The sequence below is a fragment of the Panthera uncia genome (genome assembly GCF_023721935.1).
Source record: "Panthera uncia isolate 11264 chromosome D3 unlocalized genomic scaffold, Puncia_PCG_1.0 HiC_scaffold_8, whole genome shotgun sequence".
Taxonomy (NCBI): Eukaryota; Metazoa; Chordata; class Mammalia; order Carnivora; family Felidae; genus Panthera; species Panthera uncia.
Window position 1 is genome coordinate 44,415,209 of NW_026057586.1, and position 21,191 is coordinate 44,436,399.

Below are 21,191 nucleotides of genomic sequence, written 5' to 3' on the forward strand. Positions count from 1 at the left end.
TTCTAAGTTTTTCCTTTAGATCCGTGACTGATGAATGCTATTTCCCTGGAATGAGTCTGTTTTCCTGAAGAGATAATGAATATTACCTTTTCAGTGCCACTGTGGCATTTCAACAGAGAACAAAAGTCACTCTTTTTTTAATATATAATTCTGTCCTTACTGCACTTGTTGATTTTCAGTATTCTGCTATTATTTTTAAATATGTATGTAAATACAAGGAAAGACTATTATTTGCATACAGAATTTCTTTCCTTACCTACCTATGTGCTAGTGGAGATGGGAGCCAACATTTAGAAGCGATTTGGGGGATTGGACTGAAAACAGATCGCAGGGTATCATTAACATTTATATCCCACCTTTCCCGCAGTCCTTTGTTGCATCTCTTTTCATTGCAGTCAAACACATTTATCAGTAACTCATCTGCCATTAACATAGGGGCTTCTAAGTTTTGGAAAATAATAGGATATGAATGACGATTTCTCTGTGTCAAGGAATATTCAATATTTGCTTCTCTCGCAAAGTGAACCTAACAAGCGTCCGCGTGCCTTGACCGCATTTGCTGCTAACCAGGCCTTCTCAGCAGTGAACAGTAGTCATCATTGTGTGCAAGTGGGACAGCTGTGCATTGACTTCCTGGGAATTTTCAGGGCATTTGTGAAAAGTCCAGCTATCGTACTCAGAGTATCCTTAATCAGCATGTTTGCGGCATTACTTCTATAAAGTTAAAATAAATGCGCCAGATGCAAAATATGTAACTCGTACTTCGTTCATATAAGAACTGTATATAAGTCATGTGACTATAGTTGTTATTTTTTTAATTAATTAAATGACAACCTTAAAAATCATTATGTTGATTGAAAATACCCAACACAGAAAGGGCTGTGACTATATAATTTCGTATGATTTTTAATTTTTTTATTGAAGTCTAGTGGAGGCACAATGTTACATTGGTCTCAGGTGTACAACATAGAGATTCGACAAGACTCATGTTAAGCTGTGCCCACCACAACTCTAGGTACCATCTGTTACCAGTGATACTGCAGTCCCACTGATTATATTCCCTATGCTGTGCCTTTTATCCCTGTGACTTTTATCCCTGATTCCACAACTGAAATATGATGGGATTTTTGCTTGTTGAATACACTGGAAGGTTAGCCTCTTTGTTCTTTACTTAACCTGATGCCAATGTATGGAATATTTTTTTTGAAAAGGCAAATGTAAATTTATGACTAGAATTCAGTTTACCTTTCTAGCATTTATTGAGAAAACAAGAAAAAATCATTTTCCGCCTCCACGTGAGGAAGAAAACCAAAAGAGAGATAACCAATTGAATATTTTTTAACTCTATAACACAAGTCTTTAAGTAACAACTTCCTGACCCAACTGGATTAGGTCCTGTTTCCACGTTCGAGTACCAGTAATGCCCTATGCTAAGTATTCTGATTATAGTCACAGTGTTTGAATTTCCCCGAACTTTTCAGAAAGCATTTCAAGTTGGCAGTAGTCAGGGTCTTTGAGGGATTTTAAAAATCAAACAAACAAAAGCTAAATGGCCTGGAAGATGTACTTCATTACCTCTTGTTTTTAAGTAATATATAAGTGATTGTTGGCAGAAACAGATAAAACAAGCAGATGCCTTGGGTCAGCTTGCATTTTTTATCTTTTCTCTCCAAAGGTCGCCACGCTGGGTTCAGTAGGATCTGGGGCAGTGTAACTTGGGCAGTATACTCCATCCACTGGTAAATTATCAAATGTAACATTGTCACTCGTGAGATAATGTCAAAGGAAAGTCTTTGTTCTAGGTGAAAAATAAAAGATTTGCTTGTAAGATGGCAGATACGATTTAACTTTTAGTTCATATTTATTTGCTGATAAAAATGTAAACACTGAGGCACCTGGTGGCTCCATCGGTTAAGTGTCCAATTCTTGATTTTGGCTCAGGTAATGATCTCATGCTTTGTAAGGTCGAGCCCTGTGTTGGACTCCGCATTAACAGCACAGAGCCTGCTTGGGATTCTCTTCTCTCCCTCTCTCTCTTTCCCAACCCTGCTCGAATGTGCTCTCTCTCTCTCTCTCTCTCTCTCAAAAAAAATAAATAAATAAATAAAATTTTTTTAAATTTTTCAAAAAAAGAAATGTAAACACCAAGACTAAGATGTAACTAATTTAGATCTTCTTTTTGACATTTGACTTCAGAACTTGCATAAGTAGTATATATAATACAGTATAGTTTAGTCCTAGAAATGACACTGTAATCAGTATGCTTTAATAAAGGGCCTATGTAAGGGACAAAAACAAATGTGTCCCTGAAGCATGTAGATCTTCTCCAGAGCACTGGAATGGAAAATTTAAAGGTGAAATAGTTCAGGGAGCCTGGGTGGCTGTCAGTTAAGTGTCCCAACTTCGGCTCAAGTTATGATCTCACGGTTCCTAAGTTCGAGCCCCACATGGGGCTCTCTGCTGTCAGCACGGAACCTGGTGCCTGCTTCAGATCCTCTGTCCCTGCCCCCCCTCTCTCTGCGCCTCCTCCACTCACACTCTCTCAAAAATAAATAAACATGAAAATAAAATAAAGTAAAGTAAAATAAAATAAAATAAAATAAAATAAAAGGCGAAATAGTTCAGAGCTTCGTAAACCAGCAAAAGCAAAGCAGCTATTTATCAACTTCCCACTCTCCTGCCCCAAGCCCTAGTAAGTTCTAAAGATCAGCTGTGTAATATTGTACCCATCCTAAACAATACTATATTTTACACTTAAAAATTTGTTAAAAGGGTAAACCGATGTTAAGAATTTTTACCGCGGGGCGCCTGGGTGTCTCAGTCGGTTAAGCGTCCCACTTCAGCTCAGGTCATGATCTCGCGGGGAGTTCGAGCCCCACGTCAGGCTCTGTGCTGACAGCTCAGAGCCTGGAACCTGCTTCAGATTCTGTGTCTCCCTCTCTCTTTGCCCCTCCCCTGCTCATGCTCTGTCTCTCTCTGTCTCAAAAATAAACATTTTAAAAAAATTTTAAAGAAAGAATTCTTACTGCAGTAAAATAAAATTTTAAATTAATTAATTAAATTAAATAGTCAAGTTCTATCTAGCAGGAGGCATTTGTTGACTAACTTTAGGTATGATTGCACTAAAAAAGTGATCGAAATGTCACAACTGATCATACGAAGGTCCAGACCTTTACTCGGGCAATTAGAAGTTTAAAAACTACTGGTCCCACCCAGTAGTTAGGGAGTTTTGAAACCACTTGGCTCCATCTGAAGCAGGGAGAAAAATGATCTTAAGAAATGGAGCTTTTCTATTTTTCTTCATGTTTGAAAATTTTCATAATGTCAGAAGACTAAGTAAAGAAAGCGTGGCAACTGTGCCTTTGTTTTTCCTCCTGTCAAAAGCCTAAAATGCAATCTCATCACATTGTATTTCCAGAAGCGCTTTTTCTGTTGGGCAGTCAGATCGCGTCTTTTAGACAGTTCAGGCAAGCAGAGGAAGAAAGGATAAATGAAGTCCAGGCTTCTTCAGCTTTGGGAACTTACCTACAAAGGGGGATTCCTCCTCCTTCTGTGTCCTTCAGACCAGCGGATGCTACTTATTGTCACCAACTTGAATCATCTAGTGCCTGTACTTGATCTGCAAAATTACAGATACGCTGATACACCGCCATGATCTATATGCACTTTTGAATTCTGCCCATGGATTCTGCACATTCTTATTTTAAACTTTTTAACTGGGTTTCTAATTATAAATAATCTGCTTCAGTAAGCCCATATTTTTCTTTTTTCACTTGGTCATTATCCAAGAGAAAAAGATAAAATTAAATCTTGGGACACCACTTTAGCTAGAGTAGCGAAGGAAGATCTCTCTGAGGAGCTGGTATTTGAACTGAATCGTGGATGATGTGAAGGAACCAGTCATGAGCAAATCTGGCAGAAGTGGGAGTGGCACGTACAGAGGCCCTGAGGCGGGACAAGCTTGCTGGACTGAGGAAGCCAGAAAGAAAGTCACAATGGCTGGAGCATGGTGGGTGCGGGTGAATATATAGGCAGTGTCCAGTTTATGTGGAACCGTATAGACCATAGTAAAGAGTTTCCATCTTATAACAATCGCAATAGAAGATGACTGCAAAACTTGATGCAAGGAAATGAGATGGTTTATTTTTTAGTACTCTGACTTGGGAGGGGTTCTAGAGGAAAAAAAAAAATGAGAGGTAGGGAAAACATTTACAAAGCTGTTAAAGTAAGCCAGGAGAAAAATGAAGTGGTCTAGACTAGAGTAGTTTCAGTGAAAATAATGACACGCTATCAGATTTAGGATATATTTTTGGGGTAAAAATGACAGTGAACGCTGGTAGATTGGATGTGGGTGGATAGGAGGGAGCTAAGTAAGGGATGGCTCTAGGTTTTTGGCTTGAGCAAGTTGGTAATCATACTATTAGCTGGGATGTGGCCAAACGTGAGAGGGCCAATTTGGGGAGCTGAGGACAAAAGGAGATTTCTCTTTTAGATATGTTAAATGTGAGATCACTGTTACCAACCAAAGCAAAGATGCTTCCTGGATGTCCATTGCAGTTATCTAGGTGAAAAATAAGAATGGCCTGAGCTAAGGAAGTGGCGGTAGGGCCGGGGGAGGGTGATGGATTCGAGAACAGGAACATGATTATTAATGGCAAGAAGAGTCCCAAGGCCTCTGATTTGGGTTCCTGAGTGGTGCCAGTCCCTGAGAGGGAGCACTAGGGGAGGAGTATGATTGGAAGAGGAGGACTTCCTATTTAAATAGGCATGATTTTAGTGCTTGTAGGAGACCAAAAGCCACGTGCACTGAGCGCATTCTTATTTGCGTCTGGAGCTCGAGTAAGAGATGCAGTTTAGAGACTTGGGAGTCAGCATTGTAAAGGTACTTGTTATCAATGCCAATAAAGTGGATGAGATTACTCAGAAAGGGCCAGTAGTGCAAAAACATAAAGAGACTGAATTTCAGATGAAAAGAAAAGGCTTTATGTGAATCATGGTGGTTAGCAAAACAATCCTAAAAGCACAGAAAAGTGGGGGAATACTATAAATACCCTTCCAAGTCAGATGCATCATTTCAAGCTTCTCTTCAGCCAGAACTTCAATGAATCGATATTGGACATGAGTGTAAGTCTCATATACAAAGAGCAGAACCTATGACCATAGAACATGACGATAAAGAATATAGAAGTTGAGAGTTTGATTTTGAATTCTTGGGTAAATACATACATACTGTTGGTGGGAATGAAAACTGTTATAGTCACATGGAAGAAGAGTATGGAGGTTCTCAAAAAATTAAAAATGGAACCACTGTATAATCCAGCAAATCCCAGTTCTGGGTATTTATCCAAAAGAATTGAAAATCAGGATCTAGAAGAGATATGTGCACTGCCATGTTCACTATGGCACTATTCACAATAGCCAAGATGTAGCAACAACCTAAATGTCCTTTGAAAGATGAGTGGATAAAGAAAGTGTAGTATATACATCCAACGGAATACTATTCAGCCTTGAAAAAGAAGGAAATTCTGTAATATATGGCAACATGGATGAACCTTGAGGACATTATGCTAAGTGAAGTAAGCCGGACCCAAAAAGACAAATATTGCATGATTCCACTTACATGAGGTATCTAAAATAGTCAAAGTCATAGAGTCAAAGAGTGGAATTATGGTTACCAGGGGCTAGGGGAAGGGGGAAAACAGGGAGTAATTAATCAATGAGCATAAAAGTCAAGCAAGATGAATATGCTCTGGAGTCCTGCGGTATAACATTGTATGTATAGGCAACAATAATGTATTGTGCATGTAAAAATTTGTTAAGAGGGTAGATCATTGTATCTCCAGATGATATTAAGGTTGAACAATTGTCTTCCAGGCAGTTGAGGTCAGCAGAAGACAAGCCAGAAGTGATAGAATCAGATCCCCGTGATGGGGCTGCAAGGAGTGTGCTGGCCATTCAAATTAACAGAGCTCTTCTGGCTCTGAAATCGGTGAACGCTCCCTGCCCCACAGCTGCCTCTTTAGAATAATAGAAGGACCTGGGGTACCCGGGTGGCTTAGTTGGTTGAGCACCTGACTCTTGGTTTTGGCTCAGGTCATGATCTCGCAGTTTTTGAGTTCAAGCCCCAGGTTGGGTTCTGCACTTACAGCATGGAGCCTGCTTGGGATTCTCTCTCCCTCTCTCTGCTCTTACCTTGCTCGTGAGCTCTCTCAAAAATAAATAAATAAACTTAAAAAAAAAAGAAGAAGACTGGAAGGTCTGTGACTGGGAGGAACTCAAGATTATTAATTTTTTTTTTTTTTTTTTTTTTTACAAATGGGTTGAATAAAGCCAGGAGGGGGGAGCTTGTTACAAGTCACCCACCTGCTTTTGGGTGAAGTCTATGAGGATGTTGGAAGCAATTCCTGTAACACTCTGATACTATATTTATGGGACTCTTGTGAAAGGAAATGAAACCAATTTCATGCATGCCCTCTGTATGCCTCGTGGCCGAATCTACTTTTGGAGAGAGTGGAGTGTAAAGGTTAAGAGTGCAGCAAGCTCTAGTCTCAGACCGCCAGGGCTGGAGTCCCTGCTCTGTCCCTTAGGAGTCATATGACCTCAGCCTCTCTCAACTTGCTCCCCTTATTTGTCAAGTGGAGATAATAATAGTGTTATCTTATGGAGTTGTAATGAGGATTGAGTGAGATAACGCCCATCAAGCCCTGGGCCTAACATTTAGCTCGTGGTATGTTCGCAATAAATTTTGGCAATCTTTTTATTGCTCTTGACATTACTTCATATTACTTGCCTCTGTCTTTTAGCATCTAGGGTGGAAACGTTAATAACACACTCAGCGGTTTGTTTTTCTGGCATGTAGTGGGAATAAAACAAATATTTGTTGAGACAGTGACAAAGGAAAGAGGAAGGAAGAAAGTGAGTGAGGGAGAGTTTAGCACTGAAAGATCTTCCTTCATTGTCTGACTCATATTTCTGAGACGTGGAAATGTATAAGGTGTTTTTTCTTTAATATTTTTTAACGTTTATTTATTTTTGAGAGAGACAGAGACAGGGTTAGGGGCAGAGAGAGAGGGAGACACAGAATCCGAAACAGGCTCCTGGCTCCGAGCCGTCAGCAAGAGCCCAATGCGGGGCTCAAACTCACAGAGCTGTGAGATCATGACCTGAGCCGAAGTCAGACGCTCAACCGACTGAGCCACCCAGGCGCCCCATAAGGTGTTTTTATTAATGCTATTACCCATTTTTCTGATCTGTGTAACAGGCAGCCAGCATTTTTGACATAGTAGAGGAAAGAACAAGAAGGAAGGGGCGTGTCTCTGTGTGTTTTAAGTGTGACAGACAATTTCAGAGGTTTGCCCTTTGTTTTCAGTGCCATGCCGGATTCCTGTACCTCACAGGTTGCTCCTACGGAGTGTCTCTGTGTGTACTAGTCAGAGGCACAGAGAAGACAGAGACCAAGTGCTTTCCTTTAGTGAGCTTGCATGTGGCAGAGTTAGTCGACACAAAAATATTTATGTAACAGTGGAAGCATCCACAGATGGTGTGGTATAAGGGTTAAGCGCGTGGACCCTTTGGCCAGACCTCCTGAGTTTGGATCCAGCACTTGGCAACTTTAAACAATTTAACATCATTTTCTTGAAGGGATAGCCACTTGAGATCTCAAACATTTTTGTCAGTTTCTTACAATGTCACAGAAATCTTAATACTTTTCTAATTTGCTTCTTGAAGGAAGCAATACAATATAAATAGGAATACGAATAGGAAAACTGCTACATACAGAGGAAAAACAAGGTGACTGCATGATAATGAAAACCTATTTATTTACTTATGTTCGCCCCATTTGCTAGAATCTCAAAGGTGAAATGGACTTTGAGACATTTTGTAGATAAGAGAATTAGGGCCCAGGCAGGCTGGGTTCGTTGGTTTCCCCAGAGACAGCTGTAGGGTCAGACCTCTACCCCTTTTCAGTGCTGTTGTCCCTTCAGCGGCTGCTGCTTGGGCTAGCTTTCTCAGCACCTCACTGGACATGATTTATACTTTGTACTTTATTTTATAGAAAGCATGCCATAAAGTGCTGGATCCCTTTGCTCAGGGAGCCTGGCATGGGCGCAGGTGCCCTCAGCAGCCAGCAGAGCACAGAGAGGCTCCAGCTAGAATGCAGCTTCGTGAAAAGGAGCACTCAATACACACAATGGCACCGGATCTTGCCCTCTTTCTCTTTTTCATTTGTATTTCCTTTCAGTTAATTTTGTTAACTAACTAAAAATTAGTTAACTCATTTTGTGATCTTTAGAAAATGAAATAAACGAGGGGCGCCTGGGTGGCTCAGTCAGTTAAGCATCTGACTTCGGCTCAGGTCGTGATCTCCCAGTTCGCGAGTTCGAGCCCCGCATCAGGCTCTGTGCGGACAGCTCGGAGCCTGGAGCCTGCTTCAGATTCTGTGTCTCCCTCTCTCTCTGCCCTTCCCCCACTCACACTCTGTCTCTCTTTCTCTGTCTGACAAAAATAAATAAAATGTTAAAAAAAATTTAAACAACAACAAAAAAAAGAAAATAAAATAAATGGTTTACTCACATGGTCTTTACATTTGTACCCATGTTAATTAAATAATTAATCTATTATTTATAATAATGCTTCCAAAAGCATATTGAAATGAGATACTGTTTTATTATGAAGGAAGCTTTAAATCTCAACCGCATTTGTAGCCAAGTGATTGCAATAATTATTTTTTGAAACCAGATCGTTTAAAAATGAAAAAGCTATTTTTGAAAGTATATAAAACTACTGTACCATGTATGAACATTTCGCACAATTTAACATAATTTTATTGAAGGGATGCCCATTTGAGATCTTAACCTTTTTTATGAATTCCGTATAAAGTCATAGAAATATTAATGCCTTTCTAATTTGCTTCTTGAAGAAAATAATTTGGAAAATGCCAAGGCAAGAAACATGGAAGGCATTTAATATAAACCAAAATCATTAATACTTAATGGAAAAACATAATAATCCTTTCTGAGACATTTTAAAACAGCTACTATAAGATCATCCCTTTTGGGATGCCAGGAGGTTCTTCAAAACTGGTGCTTATCGTCTTACTCAAAGAAGGACTTGATGGAGATAGAACCTGTAAAACCCAAGGATTAGAAGGAAGTGGATGGTGAGGCTCAAATGCCTTCAATGTAATTGCTGTTTGTCATCATAGATTTCTACTAAGCTTGCTCCCCTAGCTCCCCACGGGGCTGTTGGGTCAGAGGTTGTTTGCCAGAGAGGAAGGATGTCCCTTCAGAGTTGCAAAAACTGAAAATAGTTGGTGGTGTCAGTTGACCAAATGTGTTTGCTGAAACCTCTTTTGTTTTGAACCAGTGAGGCCCAAAGTCAAGAAATACCTGGGTGAACTTAATGAAACCACAATGGCAGGGTTCTCGGTTGCCAATTCCTAAGACTATCTTATCACTTTCTGTCTTCTCTCTTCTTTACCGTGCTTTCTTGATGACCACTTGTGAACTATCTCAAGCCCCCTTCCTGACCGGTAGCAGTCAGGCCCCCTACAGCCTTCTCTACCCTAGGGCTCATGGGACAGAAGGAAAGAATACTGGAAGGATGGACTTGGAGGCAGAATTCTGGAGCCACATCCTTGTTCTATCTCTAGTTTTAGAATCTTGGGCAAGATACCTAAACTTATTGTCTCCTTCTCCTTCCCTCTCTCTCTCTCTCTCTCTCTCTCTATATATATATATATATCAAAGTAATGCATACACAAAGTATAAAATACAATAGAAGGGTTTTTTTTTAAGCTAACCCTTTCTTAAATGATTTGCCTAGTGAAGCAATGCTTTCTCTTCCCTAGATGTAACCTACTGATCGATTCTCAAAGCCAGCATAACATAAGAGCGCCGCCTATTATCCCTCTAGCTTACCTGTAAACTTTTGACCCCACCTGTGGGGATATATGTGGACCAAGAGCCAGTTGTTGTGTTTGTTCCCAAACCTGCTGTGGTTATTATACTTGTTCATGTAATTATTCAATTCAGTTATAAATTATGTAATCCAATGACATATCAGTGCATTAAAAAAATGGCTATTTCTATAAAAATGCTTTGGAAAGATTCAATACTGTGGAGTTATTAAAAGTAAAATGCTGTAGACTAAGATGTGAAAATATAATCGTAAAATATTCGGAAAAAAATTTAAATCTAAAAGAATTACATGCTGGATGTTATTGTGGTTATTATTAATTTAATAATTGCGCATCCAAGTAACTTTAGAAGAAAATAGGAAAGAAAGGAAGGTTAGACCAAATTAATATTTCAAAAGAAAATATTGGAATAAACTTAAAAAAAATTTTTTACTGTTTATTTATTTTATTTATTTATTTTAATATTTATTTATTTTTGAAGGAGAGAGAGACACAGTGAGCAGGGGAGGAGCAGAGAGAGAGAGGGAGACACAGAATCTGAAGCAGGCTCCAGGCTCTGAGCTGTCAGCACAGAGCCCTACGCGGGGGCTCAAACTCACAAGCTGTGAGATCGTGACCTGAGCTGAAGTCAGACGCTTAACTGACTGAGCCACCCAGGTGCCTCTGGAATAAACTTTTAAATCCAACAACAGAATATGAGACAGCAAAGGACCTAAACTTCACTTTGATCATTTTTTTAATCAGAATACCAGTATGGAAAATTGACGGTATTGATAATCACATTTCTGAAAAGTTTAGCTGGAAGATGAAAAAAACATTCATTCATGAAATGTAAACCTATTTCAGTTTCAACAACAAATTGCCACATGGTCTTAGGAAACTGTCCAACCTTTTCCTATCTCTGTTATTCTCTCCTAGGTAAGGATGATGATAAACAACATGATTAGTTTCTCACTGTGGCCAGAGGAATTACTTTGAGAGAAGTGCATTGTGGTCTTATTTGTGTTCTCTCACTTGAATGTGAGCTCTATCTGGCTCAGTGTGCTATTTATGATGCATGGAGCTCTCCAACCCTGAGGAAAAGGATCAGTGAAATGCTATTTTTTTTAAAATTGATTTCCCATCAAAGCTCTAGACCTACTCACTTAGTATGGTGCTTATGCCAAGTTTCAACAGGTGAAAAAAAACGTGCTTTACTACCAAAACCAAAAATGACTCAGAAGACAGTCCTGTTGAGAAGGGAAAGATCCTGTTTCATGAGATTGTCTGTACCACTAAACTAAGCCTTTAATATCGAAATCAATCTTACAACCACAATATAAGAACATGTACACCAGATGTGAGGTTTAACCATATTAATTTTAGGGGCTCTGGTCAAAACCCAGTTAATTTCTGTTATGTGAAACAAGGCCTATATGCTGAGATTTAATTCATTTGCACAGAAATGAATATTCATAGTTATTTAAAATATGGTCATGTAGTGGGGAAGTTAGTCTATGTTGACTGTGTGGACTGAACCCAACATCGTAGGTTACATTAAAAAAAAACAAAAACATAGGAATAGCAATGATTTAGAAGATACAGTCAAAGCCTTTAAGAGCCATACACACCATTACTCTTACTAAGTCGTGAGGGAGGGGGCTTTTCTTAATGAGATAATCCATTAACTGAAAAATAAATGGCATTTACTTTCCATTCTTTTTATCAGAAAAGAGATTTTTACCGGGAAAAGAAATTTTTAAATTTAATTTAATTCAATGGATATTTATACAGGGCACAAAACTAGATTCAGGAAAGGTGTAAAGAGGAGTAGGACTGGATCCCCCCTGTGTTCAGCAAATTTACTATAACACGTACAAGACATGCGCTTATCTAACTCATATACTTTAGTCTGTGATGTGTAGAGAGCCAAACAGGACCAGCGAGGAGTATCCAATCCCTGACGGGACTTCATTATTATGCCCTGATGTCAGGTTTCCTGAGACCCTTAGGAAATTGGAGGATGGTAGTTTCCTGGAGCTGGGGAGAGGGGAATTGGGAGTTGGTGTTCGATGGGTATAGAGTTTCCATCATGCAGGATGAACAAGTAAGTTCTAGAGATCGGCTATACTACATTGTGCTTTAGAGTAAACAATACTGTACTGTACATTTTAAAATGTGTTAAGAGGATAGATCTCGTGCTGTCTCTTACCACAATTAATAAAAAAAGGGTAAGAGAAATTGGCAGATGACCTTGCACAGCCTTATACATTTGATTCATCGTGGAGATGGGGAAAAGAGTCCGTCATGTTCACATTTTTTAAGGAAACCATTTGATCATTATAAGCCAGAGAGCTTAAAAGCAATACCTGATGACACCAATGCCTCATGCAATCAATAAGCAACTTACCATAGTATCATAAGAGGTGAAAGAGCAGCCACATTTGACTTTTTGAATAGCCATTTTTCCACATCAATTTAATTTCCTCCCATGGTTGTGTGACAGATTATACAAACAATGAAACTGTGCTGAATAAAATCAGTTTTCTATGGAGGAAGATTTGGGGTTCTCGCCTAAACACTGTTCTTATCACCAAGCCGCAAGTGTGTGATCTTAATCATGCTACTGTTACATGGGTGAACAAGTAAATATAGAGTTGCAATTACATCAAAGTGGGTTGAAGCTTTGGATTACATATCAAGTTCCAACCCGTGGGGATCAGTTGTACTGTAGGACCTCTAACTTATTGATGAGCTGTGCAGATGACTTACAAATGCCTTCATCCAAAATGCAGAGATCACTAAATCAAGTGGAGTTGATACGTTATACCAGGACACTCATGACAATACAATTCAGAATGCCCTTAGACACATCTTTTAAATCATCCTAGAGGGGAGAATAGCATTTAATTGACATAAGTATAAACTGTACATTTTAGCATAAATAAAATTTAGTGAAAAATTGATTAAAAAGGCAAAAGCCAATAGGACCTTTGTCACAATTAGGGTTCTAAAATGAATATTATAAGTGAGTTACACTGATAGCAGATTATGTAAATGGCACAGGATAGCAGAGTTATCCCTATCATTGCTTAGCTTCACCATTCTTAAGTACTTGTTCAAGTTTTTGACAACATACTTTGAAAGGGATATTTTACAGCATACAGAGAACAAAACATTACATATACAAGTATTTAAAATAGGATATGTGTTCACATACAGTTTAGCATGCAATACATTATCTAATATGTAAACATAGTTTAGTATGTAGGTTATAATATATTAAAATTATATATTGCATACCATATGTGTTATAGTATATAGTATATAATATGTATTGTATATTATATATTTATAATGCATTATTTAAGGGAAGAATTATAACTGTAATCTAGAAAGCAGAAACCTAAATAGTCATATTATTACCATCTTGCAGTTCCCTGAAATTGTTCCCCGAATGAGTTGAGGCTCTCCTCTCCCTATAGATGACTAAGCCAGAAGGAATTTGCTATGTTACATTTAGCAACTCCATCTGGTAGAAAGAGGTCCTTCTTGATTATCAGGATGAAAAATCATTGGCTCAGGGAAAGCTCGAAGATTTCTTTCTTAGAGCTCTTTACTACAGAATAAACGAACATTAGTTCTGGATGATTTAATATCCATGGGATCACTTCCCTCAAAGAGCCTTTTTTCTTTCATCCTAGATTTTAGTTCATTTACTCTTCCAAGCTTCACAGATCAAGGTATCCAACAGTGAGCCACAGATACTCCACGCCAGGAGATGTACATGGCATATCTATTCCGAATACCAATTTTATCCAGAGAGATCTGTCCCAAGTAGTCAAAGAATCTAAGCAGAAAATATAATCTTTGTATATAAACAAAGATGTATACAAAGATTCTAAGCAGGAAATATGATTGGATGTTAACACACTGAAACAAAGAATCCGAGGACACAAAGAATGCAGGGAAATTTTCTTCTCTCCAGTGAACATGTTCCTCCTCCAAGTACCCCACCAGTCCCCAGTTCTATTTCTCTGATGTGGAGGAAACAGGCACAAGACTCAGTCTTCTCTGTGCAAAGTTTGAAGGCAATGCCCAGTTTCCTGATAAGTGACACTAAGCCTGTCACCTCTTCAGTAGCCCAGAAACACAAGAGTGACATATTCTATTTCATGACCCTTCCTCCCCACACTCCATGATTTTCTTTGCTAGAAATAAAATACTAGAGGCATTGAGGCATCTTTATGTAGAAAGTTTTTAAATATACAGTGTGCCTGGGTGGCTCAGTTGATTGAGCATCCGACTTCGGCACACAGGTCATGATCTCACGGCTTGTGGGTTTGAGCCCTGCATCTGGCTCTGTGGTGACAGCTCAGAATGAATTGCCTTTCTCTTTTCCAGGATGGGAGCCAGTAAATTACCTGCAACCTATACCCAGAATCAGTGAGTAAACTTTCCTTATATTTGAATCTCGGGTAACTATAGATGAGCAGAGCAATGACAAGAATATCTGAAAACCTTATCATGTCTCTTTTAAACACCTGTTCTTAACAGTGATAACTGTCACCAGAAAGCAAAGTCTAGGTGCCATTGTTGGGGTGTATAGTCTTGGAAGGTGGGGCAGAGAAGCGAGTAAGCCATGATCCTTGTCCTTGGGGAATTCACAAAGGAAACCAAAGATTTTGAAGATAGATTTCAGTTATATCTAGCTTAATGAATAATTGATGTTCATCTCATTTGAAGAAGTTAGCATTTTCCTGTTTTTATTTTTAAAGCATTTAACACTTTCCTGGGACATTGGACTGTATTCCCCAGAAGGGCCTTCCACTATGAATACAGCAAAACCTCATTAATTCAGCTATTGCTAATATAAGAGAAATAGAGGGAACACCTGTAACTTCTTTAAAGAGAACAATTGTTTTCATGACTTTTGCATATACAATGGTCTTTAGGCAAAAAGATTCAGCTATAAAGTAAGCATCCATGTCATTAAGTAGATGCCTCCTTAGACTTTATGGGCAGGTTATAGTATTGAAAGTAATAAACCGCATTGCTTACAATAAATTCTGACTTCCATAATTCAGCGTAGGTTCTCCCTTTTCCTCCCTACCTCCCCAAACTCATTATTCCGATCTAATGAAGTTTGCTATTATGTTATATGTGAACATAGAATTTATTAATATAAGAAGATCAATTCCTATTATCTTATTTTTTTAACTTAAAAATAAATTTTAAGTTTTTTGGATGCTTATCTGTAACATTGATCACCTGGATGACAGTAATATATTTACTTTTACAAGAAAAATGATATATCAGTCCCTCTCCTTTTCCATGATTTCATACAGCAAGTCATTTTTTTTAATTTAAAACAATATTTTCACAAAGCAGACAAGACAAATTCCCAGGATAATAGTGGAGATTTAAAATGAGGGGAAAAAACCCTGAAATCAGATCATGCCCTCCTTGGGACATGTTGAAAAATTAGAGTAGTAACTGAATCACTGTTCATCCATCCATTTGTACATCCATGCATTCATCCATTCAACAGTCAAGGGCCATGCTTATTGCTTCCAGGTGTGTAGAGGTAAATAAAGTTCTCTACTTGTCTCTATTGTGCTGACACCCATAAGTTGAAACAGAGGTGGAGACAAATAAGTTTTTCATGTGGTAAGGGATGTGTTTTCCTTGTGAGCAAAGTGCTTTGGGAACACAGAGAATTCACCATTAAATCTGACTGGAGTAACTGGGGAAATAGTCATAGCAGGTACAACATTTGAGCTTATTCTTAAAGAAGGAATAGAATTTCTGCAAGTAGAGAAAAGGACAACATTTCAAATCCATGTGAGCAGAAGTATGGAGATAGGGAAGCACATGGAGTGCGCAGAAAAACAGAGCAGACATAATTAGTTGCAGATTGCTGAGGGGTGGGGAGCAGTGTCTGAGATATACAGGGACATTGCTAAGGAAAATGTGCCCTTACTGGGTGATTAGAAACAGTGGTTGGAGCTTAGAGAAAGACTTGAAAGGTGAAGAAATGGAACAGGATAAAGCCCCTCGTGAATAACAGAGAGCCTTTAAGAATATAGAATAGATAGAACCAGCTTCTCCCTGAGATAGAGGAAGTAAAAAGAAAAAAAAGGATAAATTCCAAGGTGGATATAAAGAAAATCGAGGAAGTTTGTATCTGGGAGCCTCCATGTTTTCTACTCTGCCATTAGATAAGCATGGGATATAGAATAGGACACAAGTTTGCATCCTAGCTCAGCTGCTGTGAAAGACGTAATGTGGGCAGGTCACATGACCTGTCTACATTTCAGTGTTACCTTCTGTAAGACGGAGGCAAAGGAACACTTAATTCCCAGGCTGGAGAACTACATAAAGTATGCGAAAGCACGTTCTAAACTGTAAAGCACTCTACATCGAGAAGCAGCCTGACATAGTGGCCAGAACACACGCTGAGTGACCTTGCTTAGCACTTGTCTATATCGTGGGGGTAACAATATGTAGCTTTTATGGGTTACTGAGATTATTAAACATAAGGTTTGTACAGCCTATGCACATAAAGGCGCTCTATCAATGGGAGTGGCTAGATGGCTATCATCTGAATAGGAGCTTGTCTCCTGGGAAAGAGAAGGAAACTTTCCCACAGAAAATGAAGACAAGAAGGGGACATATAAAAATGTTGGTAGGGGGCGCCTGGGTGGCTCAGCCGGGTAAGTGTCCAACTTCGGCTCAGGTCATGCTCTCGCAGTTTGTGAGTTTGAGCCCCGCGCCGGGCTCTGTGCTGACAGCTCGGAGCCTGGAGCTTGCCTCGGGGCCTGTCTCTGCCCCTCCCACACTCATGCTCTGTCTCTCTGTGTCTCTCAATAATAAATAAACATTTAAAAAACTTAAAAAAAAAAATGTTTAGGAGGAATTAAAAGCTCATTCTGAAAACAGGCACACGTAGTCATGCCTATGAGCTCCCGACCAGCCAGAATGGATGACCTGGTGGGCTGGAGTTGGGGAGGGTCCAGGTAGGTACTATGCTATTGAGGGAACCACTGAAAATGTTGGTCAGTGCAGATCCCAGAAGCTTGCAGGCCTGCTTCTCCAAGACCTGTACTCCAGCCTCAACACTGAGTTAGCACGGTGCTGCCTTTTCTGTTCAGAGTCAGCAGCCTGTGATCCTAAGGCTCTTGTCATTATCAGGTAACTAGTGAGTTGCCTAACTTGCCCAAGGTCCAATGCTCCCCTTTCCGCTAAGCTCCCACCATGGGGCTACTGCTCAGAGATCCCCCAGCCCCTGCCTGCTCCCCCTCCCTTCTCACCTCCCACCCTTGGCTTTCAGTCTCCCCCAGCCTCTGCCCAGCCTCCCTTTCCACTTGAGATTTATTTCTTCCCTAGCATATAAGGCAGTGAAAACCTTTTCCACAACTCTGGAATAAAAAACCTGGAGTTTGACCCAAGTAAAAAGGAGCCAGACTGCATGCCCTCGGTCCCTCACGCCATCAGCACTCATTTGAGACCTCAGTACAGAGCTCACTGGTTCCAACGGGCAGGGCCACGCTTCCTCTCCCACACTTGGAAGTGGGTTATCTCACCGGCCACTAGGATAATGTCCGGCGTCCTCCTAAAATGTTTAGTGAGCCTTGGGGACCCCAGGAGAGAGCTGCCAAAATCTATCATGATAGCTACTAAACTTACCTCAGAGGGAGATTTGAATTGCTAGAGCGTGTCCTCAATTTGCCAAATGGCAGTAATAAAGAAAATATAGGCTGTATTGTGCACATTATTGACTCCTATTTTAATTAATGTAAGACACATTCCTCATTTGGGAACATGGTTGATTCATTCACTTGGTAATTATTCATTAAGGATATACTAAATTCAAGGCACTACTATCCAAGATCTTTAAGGATAACGAATACAAGCATTTTCCATGGATAACATTTGAAACATAAGGAAAATCCTGTCAAATTCAGACAAAACTCCAGGTTTCTGTGAATGTACAACTGCAAAGACTCGTTAGGGACTGGGAAACCCCAGAGCTTTTTCTTCTCTTTTCTCAGGCTTGGTTCTCAGCGTCCACTCTTCTGTGAATGCCAACAGAAAATCACCTCTAAGTATCTTGCTTCCTGAACACTCCTTTCAGGCAGCTGTGGTAACCTATGGACGTGTAGATTATTACAGAACATACTACATCCTCACTCCCCACACGTCCTTCCCTACGTGTCAGGAGCCATGCTAAAGTGCAGCCCGTCTCTGCCTTCCCCAGAGAAGGGAGCACCAGGCAATGCTTCTGCTGACTCAGTGTCAGACTGGGTATTCTCCCACCATACCACAAACATACATCAGCCCTTTCTTTCCTGAATGTGCTTTAATTGCCTGGGGGCCTCTACAGCCACCATTTCATTCCTGCCTGGTTTGTCTGCAGTCTTCATTCTAGATCTGCTAGAGGAAGCAACTCAACCCTCATTAAAAACAGACACAGACATTATCTCTCCATTTCATTTCTTTAACCCCACGTAAACCTTCTGTTTCCTTTTGTAATCAATATGTCTTCCGTTACTAGGTTCTGTGTGTATTTTCCTCTTTACGGCTCATCTCTACCCTTTATGTATCTCTTAGTATAGTAAACCCTGGAAGACATTGTTTGGCTTATTTGCCCCCGAGTTGGAAGAACACAAGACTCTTGCTAGTTTCATGGCAAACTCAAACTTAGGAGTGCATGTGCAGCAGCATTTCATTTACATATTTTTCTCATTGTTCTTTAAAAATCCTTTGCTGCATAGTGCAATGATGTTCACTGTGAGACAATCCCGTGAATCCCTGCAAGCGAGAATATAGTCCAGATTGCACCATCACAGACTTGGGGACCTTGATAGAATGTTCAAGGCAGAGTCTAAAACTTGAATCTTCTTACTCTGGATCCTATACTCCCTTCAGCCTCCATTTATAGATCCTGGGGAGAAAAAATGCATTCCTTCTCTTTCATGAGTGGAAGTAATTCAAAATCATTGCTTAGGGTCATTGAACTGAGAAATGTTCCTTGGATTTTCATGAAGAAAATCTTCAGGCAGGGTTTATGTCTGAGCAAAAAGATACACACATTTGAGGGTAATACCTTTTAACATATTGATAGTATACTCTCTACCGGAGCAAAGGGGCCACCTTTGTGGAAAAGCTGCTGTGGTGTGTGATTTTAAAGGAAGAGTAGTCGTGGTCTTCGTAGTGCCTGGTCATCACTGAGGCACCCCTGAAGAGAGTCAATCCACAAAAGCCGTGCTCACGCCTCGATTTTTGCATTTTGTGGATGCTTTCTCCTAGACACAGTTCCCAGAAGGGACTATTGTTTATGCGTTCTCCGTGTCCTTGTGCTCACTCAGCTCCAAGGAGAGGAAGCACATCTCCTACTCGTGAGCACTCCAGATTGCAGAGATGTGGCTTCTGTCCTAGTGGGGACTCCAGCCCCACACTGGGCATGGCTCGGGGCATTTTCTGGAGCACACAGTGCTGGTTCCTCTGCACTTAGCTTCGCTGGGGAATGAGGAGAACTGAGAAGAGGTAGTATGGTGTTAGAATCAAGGTTGGATTATTATTAAGGTTAGAGCGTGAAGGGGATAGTTACCCACATTGTCAGTGCCCCTAGCTGGAGGCCCTGCCTTTGTGCACACCCAGGGACACGCTTCCCATCATCAGCCAGAACATTCCTGTCTGTAAACCCAGGATTACAGAAGCTGGTCGGAAGGGATAGTTACGGACTTTTCTACAGCTTTCCTGAGCTTATGTGAGAATTAAGCCTTACAAATCTTATAAGAATTGATGAACATGGTGATATTTTTAAAAATGCAGCGTAAACCTTCAGATTCATGGCCTAACCATCTCAACTGAAAAGCCCTTATGCTTCAGGATTAAAAAAAAAAAAGTGTCTATGCCAGCCTTACCCACTCTCAGACAGACTCTAGTATTCAAAGAGCTTGCAAATTCTGCACAAACTGACACTGTTATTCCCACATCTCTAAAAATAAACGGTGGAGTTGTTGGGGGTCTTTTTTTTGGTAGGAGAAAGGCTGTACGTTATTGTTCTTGTATGGAAATAATTAACAAAGAAAAAGTGGCATCCCACAGTTAATTTAGTCGTTCTTTTAAATATTTTCCTGGTACCTGAATTACACGAACATAGTATTTTAATAAGCTGATCTGCAAGTGTTTTTTTTTTCCCCTTCTCATTGAGGTGCAAAGTAATCTAGAGGGTCAAGGTTTCCAATCTTTTTCTCTTGCATTAAAATGATCCGTCATTTCCATTGTGGCTACACCCAAAAGTCAATTTTTGGTCTGGTTAAAGTGCCCTGTAGAATAATTCAGGGGTTAGGAAGATGAAATTCTTCCCAAAGTGTAACTACTCCACTTGCTGGTGTACTGAAGCAATGACATTCATCTTTGAACCGATCCTGATTCAGAGCAGGGGTTTTTTGTAGTTGTTTTTCAGCGTTTTCTTTCCCTTTGAGCAATGTTTTTTATCTTTATGTTTTGAACGTCATAAGAAATAGAGGCTTAATTTAATGAAATGGGATAAATTAATGTTTCCATCACACCTTGTAAACCAAGTATATTAAATTCAGTAGAACAAGAATTTTTAAAATACTTCTCATGGCTAGAAAGTAGAGAAATATTCTGAATGACTTAACATTAGAGATTTGCTTAATAATAGAGCCCATCAATTTTTTGAATTGAGGTACACTTTCTATGCAATAAAATGAACAAATCTTAAAATTTCAATCCAATGAGTTTTGACAATTGTTTACACCCTGTATAATGGTCAGAATAAGATATTAAATCTCATACCCTAAAGATTTGCCTCATGGCCCTCTCGAGTCAATTCCAATCCAAGACCCCACCATCTCCCTCTCACCCTCTCATCTCCTGTGTACTTTCCAAGCAACTACCTTCTTATTTCTATCACCGTAGGTTAGTTGGGCCCATTCTTAGACGCATCTGAAAGGAATCGGACAACATAGGCTTTGTAAATGCTCCCTTCACTTACCCTAACATTTCTGAGATTGTTAACATGTATCGGTACTTCATTCCTCTTTTTTAAAATTCTCAATGTTTGTTATTGAGAGGCAGAGAGAGACAGAGCATGAGAATGGGAGGGGTAGAGAGAGGGGGAGACACAGAATCTGAGGCAGGCTCCAGTCTCTGAGCTGTCAGCACAGAGCCCAACGCGGGGCTCGAACTCAGAAACTGCGAGATCATGACCTGAGCCGAAGTTGGACGCTTAACCGCCTGAGCCACCTAGGCGCCCCAG

The 21,191-nt window shown here is 39.9% G+C and overlaps 1 protein-coding gene across 1 annotated transcript in view; it reads left to right on the top strand.

Moving 5' to 3' along the window:
- Positions 1-21,191, top strand: part of CHST9 (carbohydrate sulfotransferase 9) — a 201,146-nt gene that overhangs the window by 79,424 nt on the left and 100,531 nt on the right. The window contains exon 3 of the mRNA XM_049620314.1: positions 14,303-14,344. Within this exon, the coding sequence (XP_049476271.1) occupies positions 14,303-14,344 (42 nt within the window). The remainder of the gene's footprint in view (positions 1-14,302; positions 14,345-21,191) is intronic.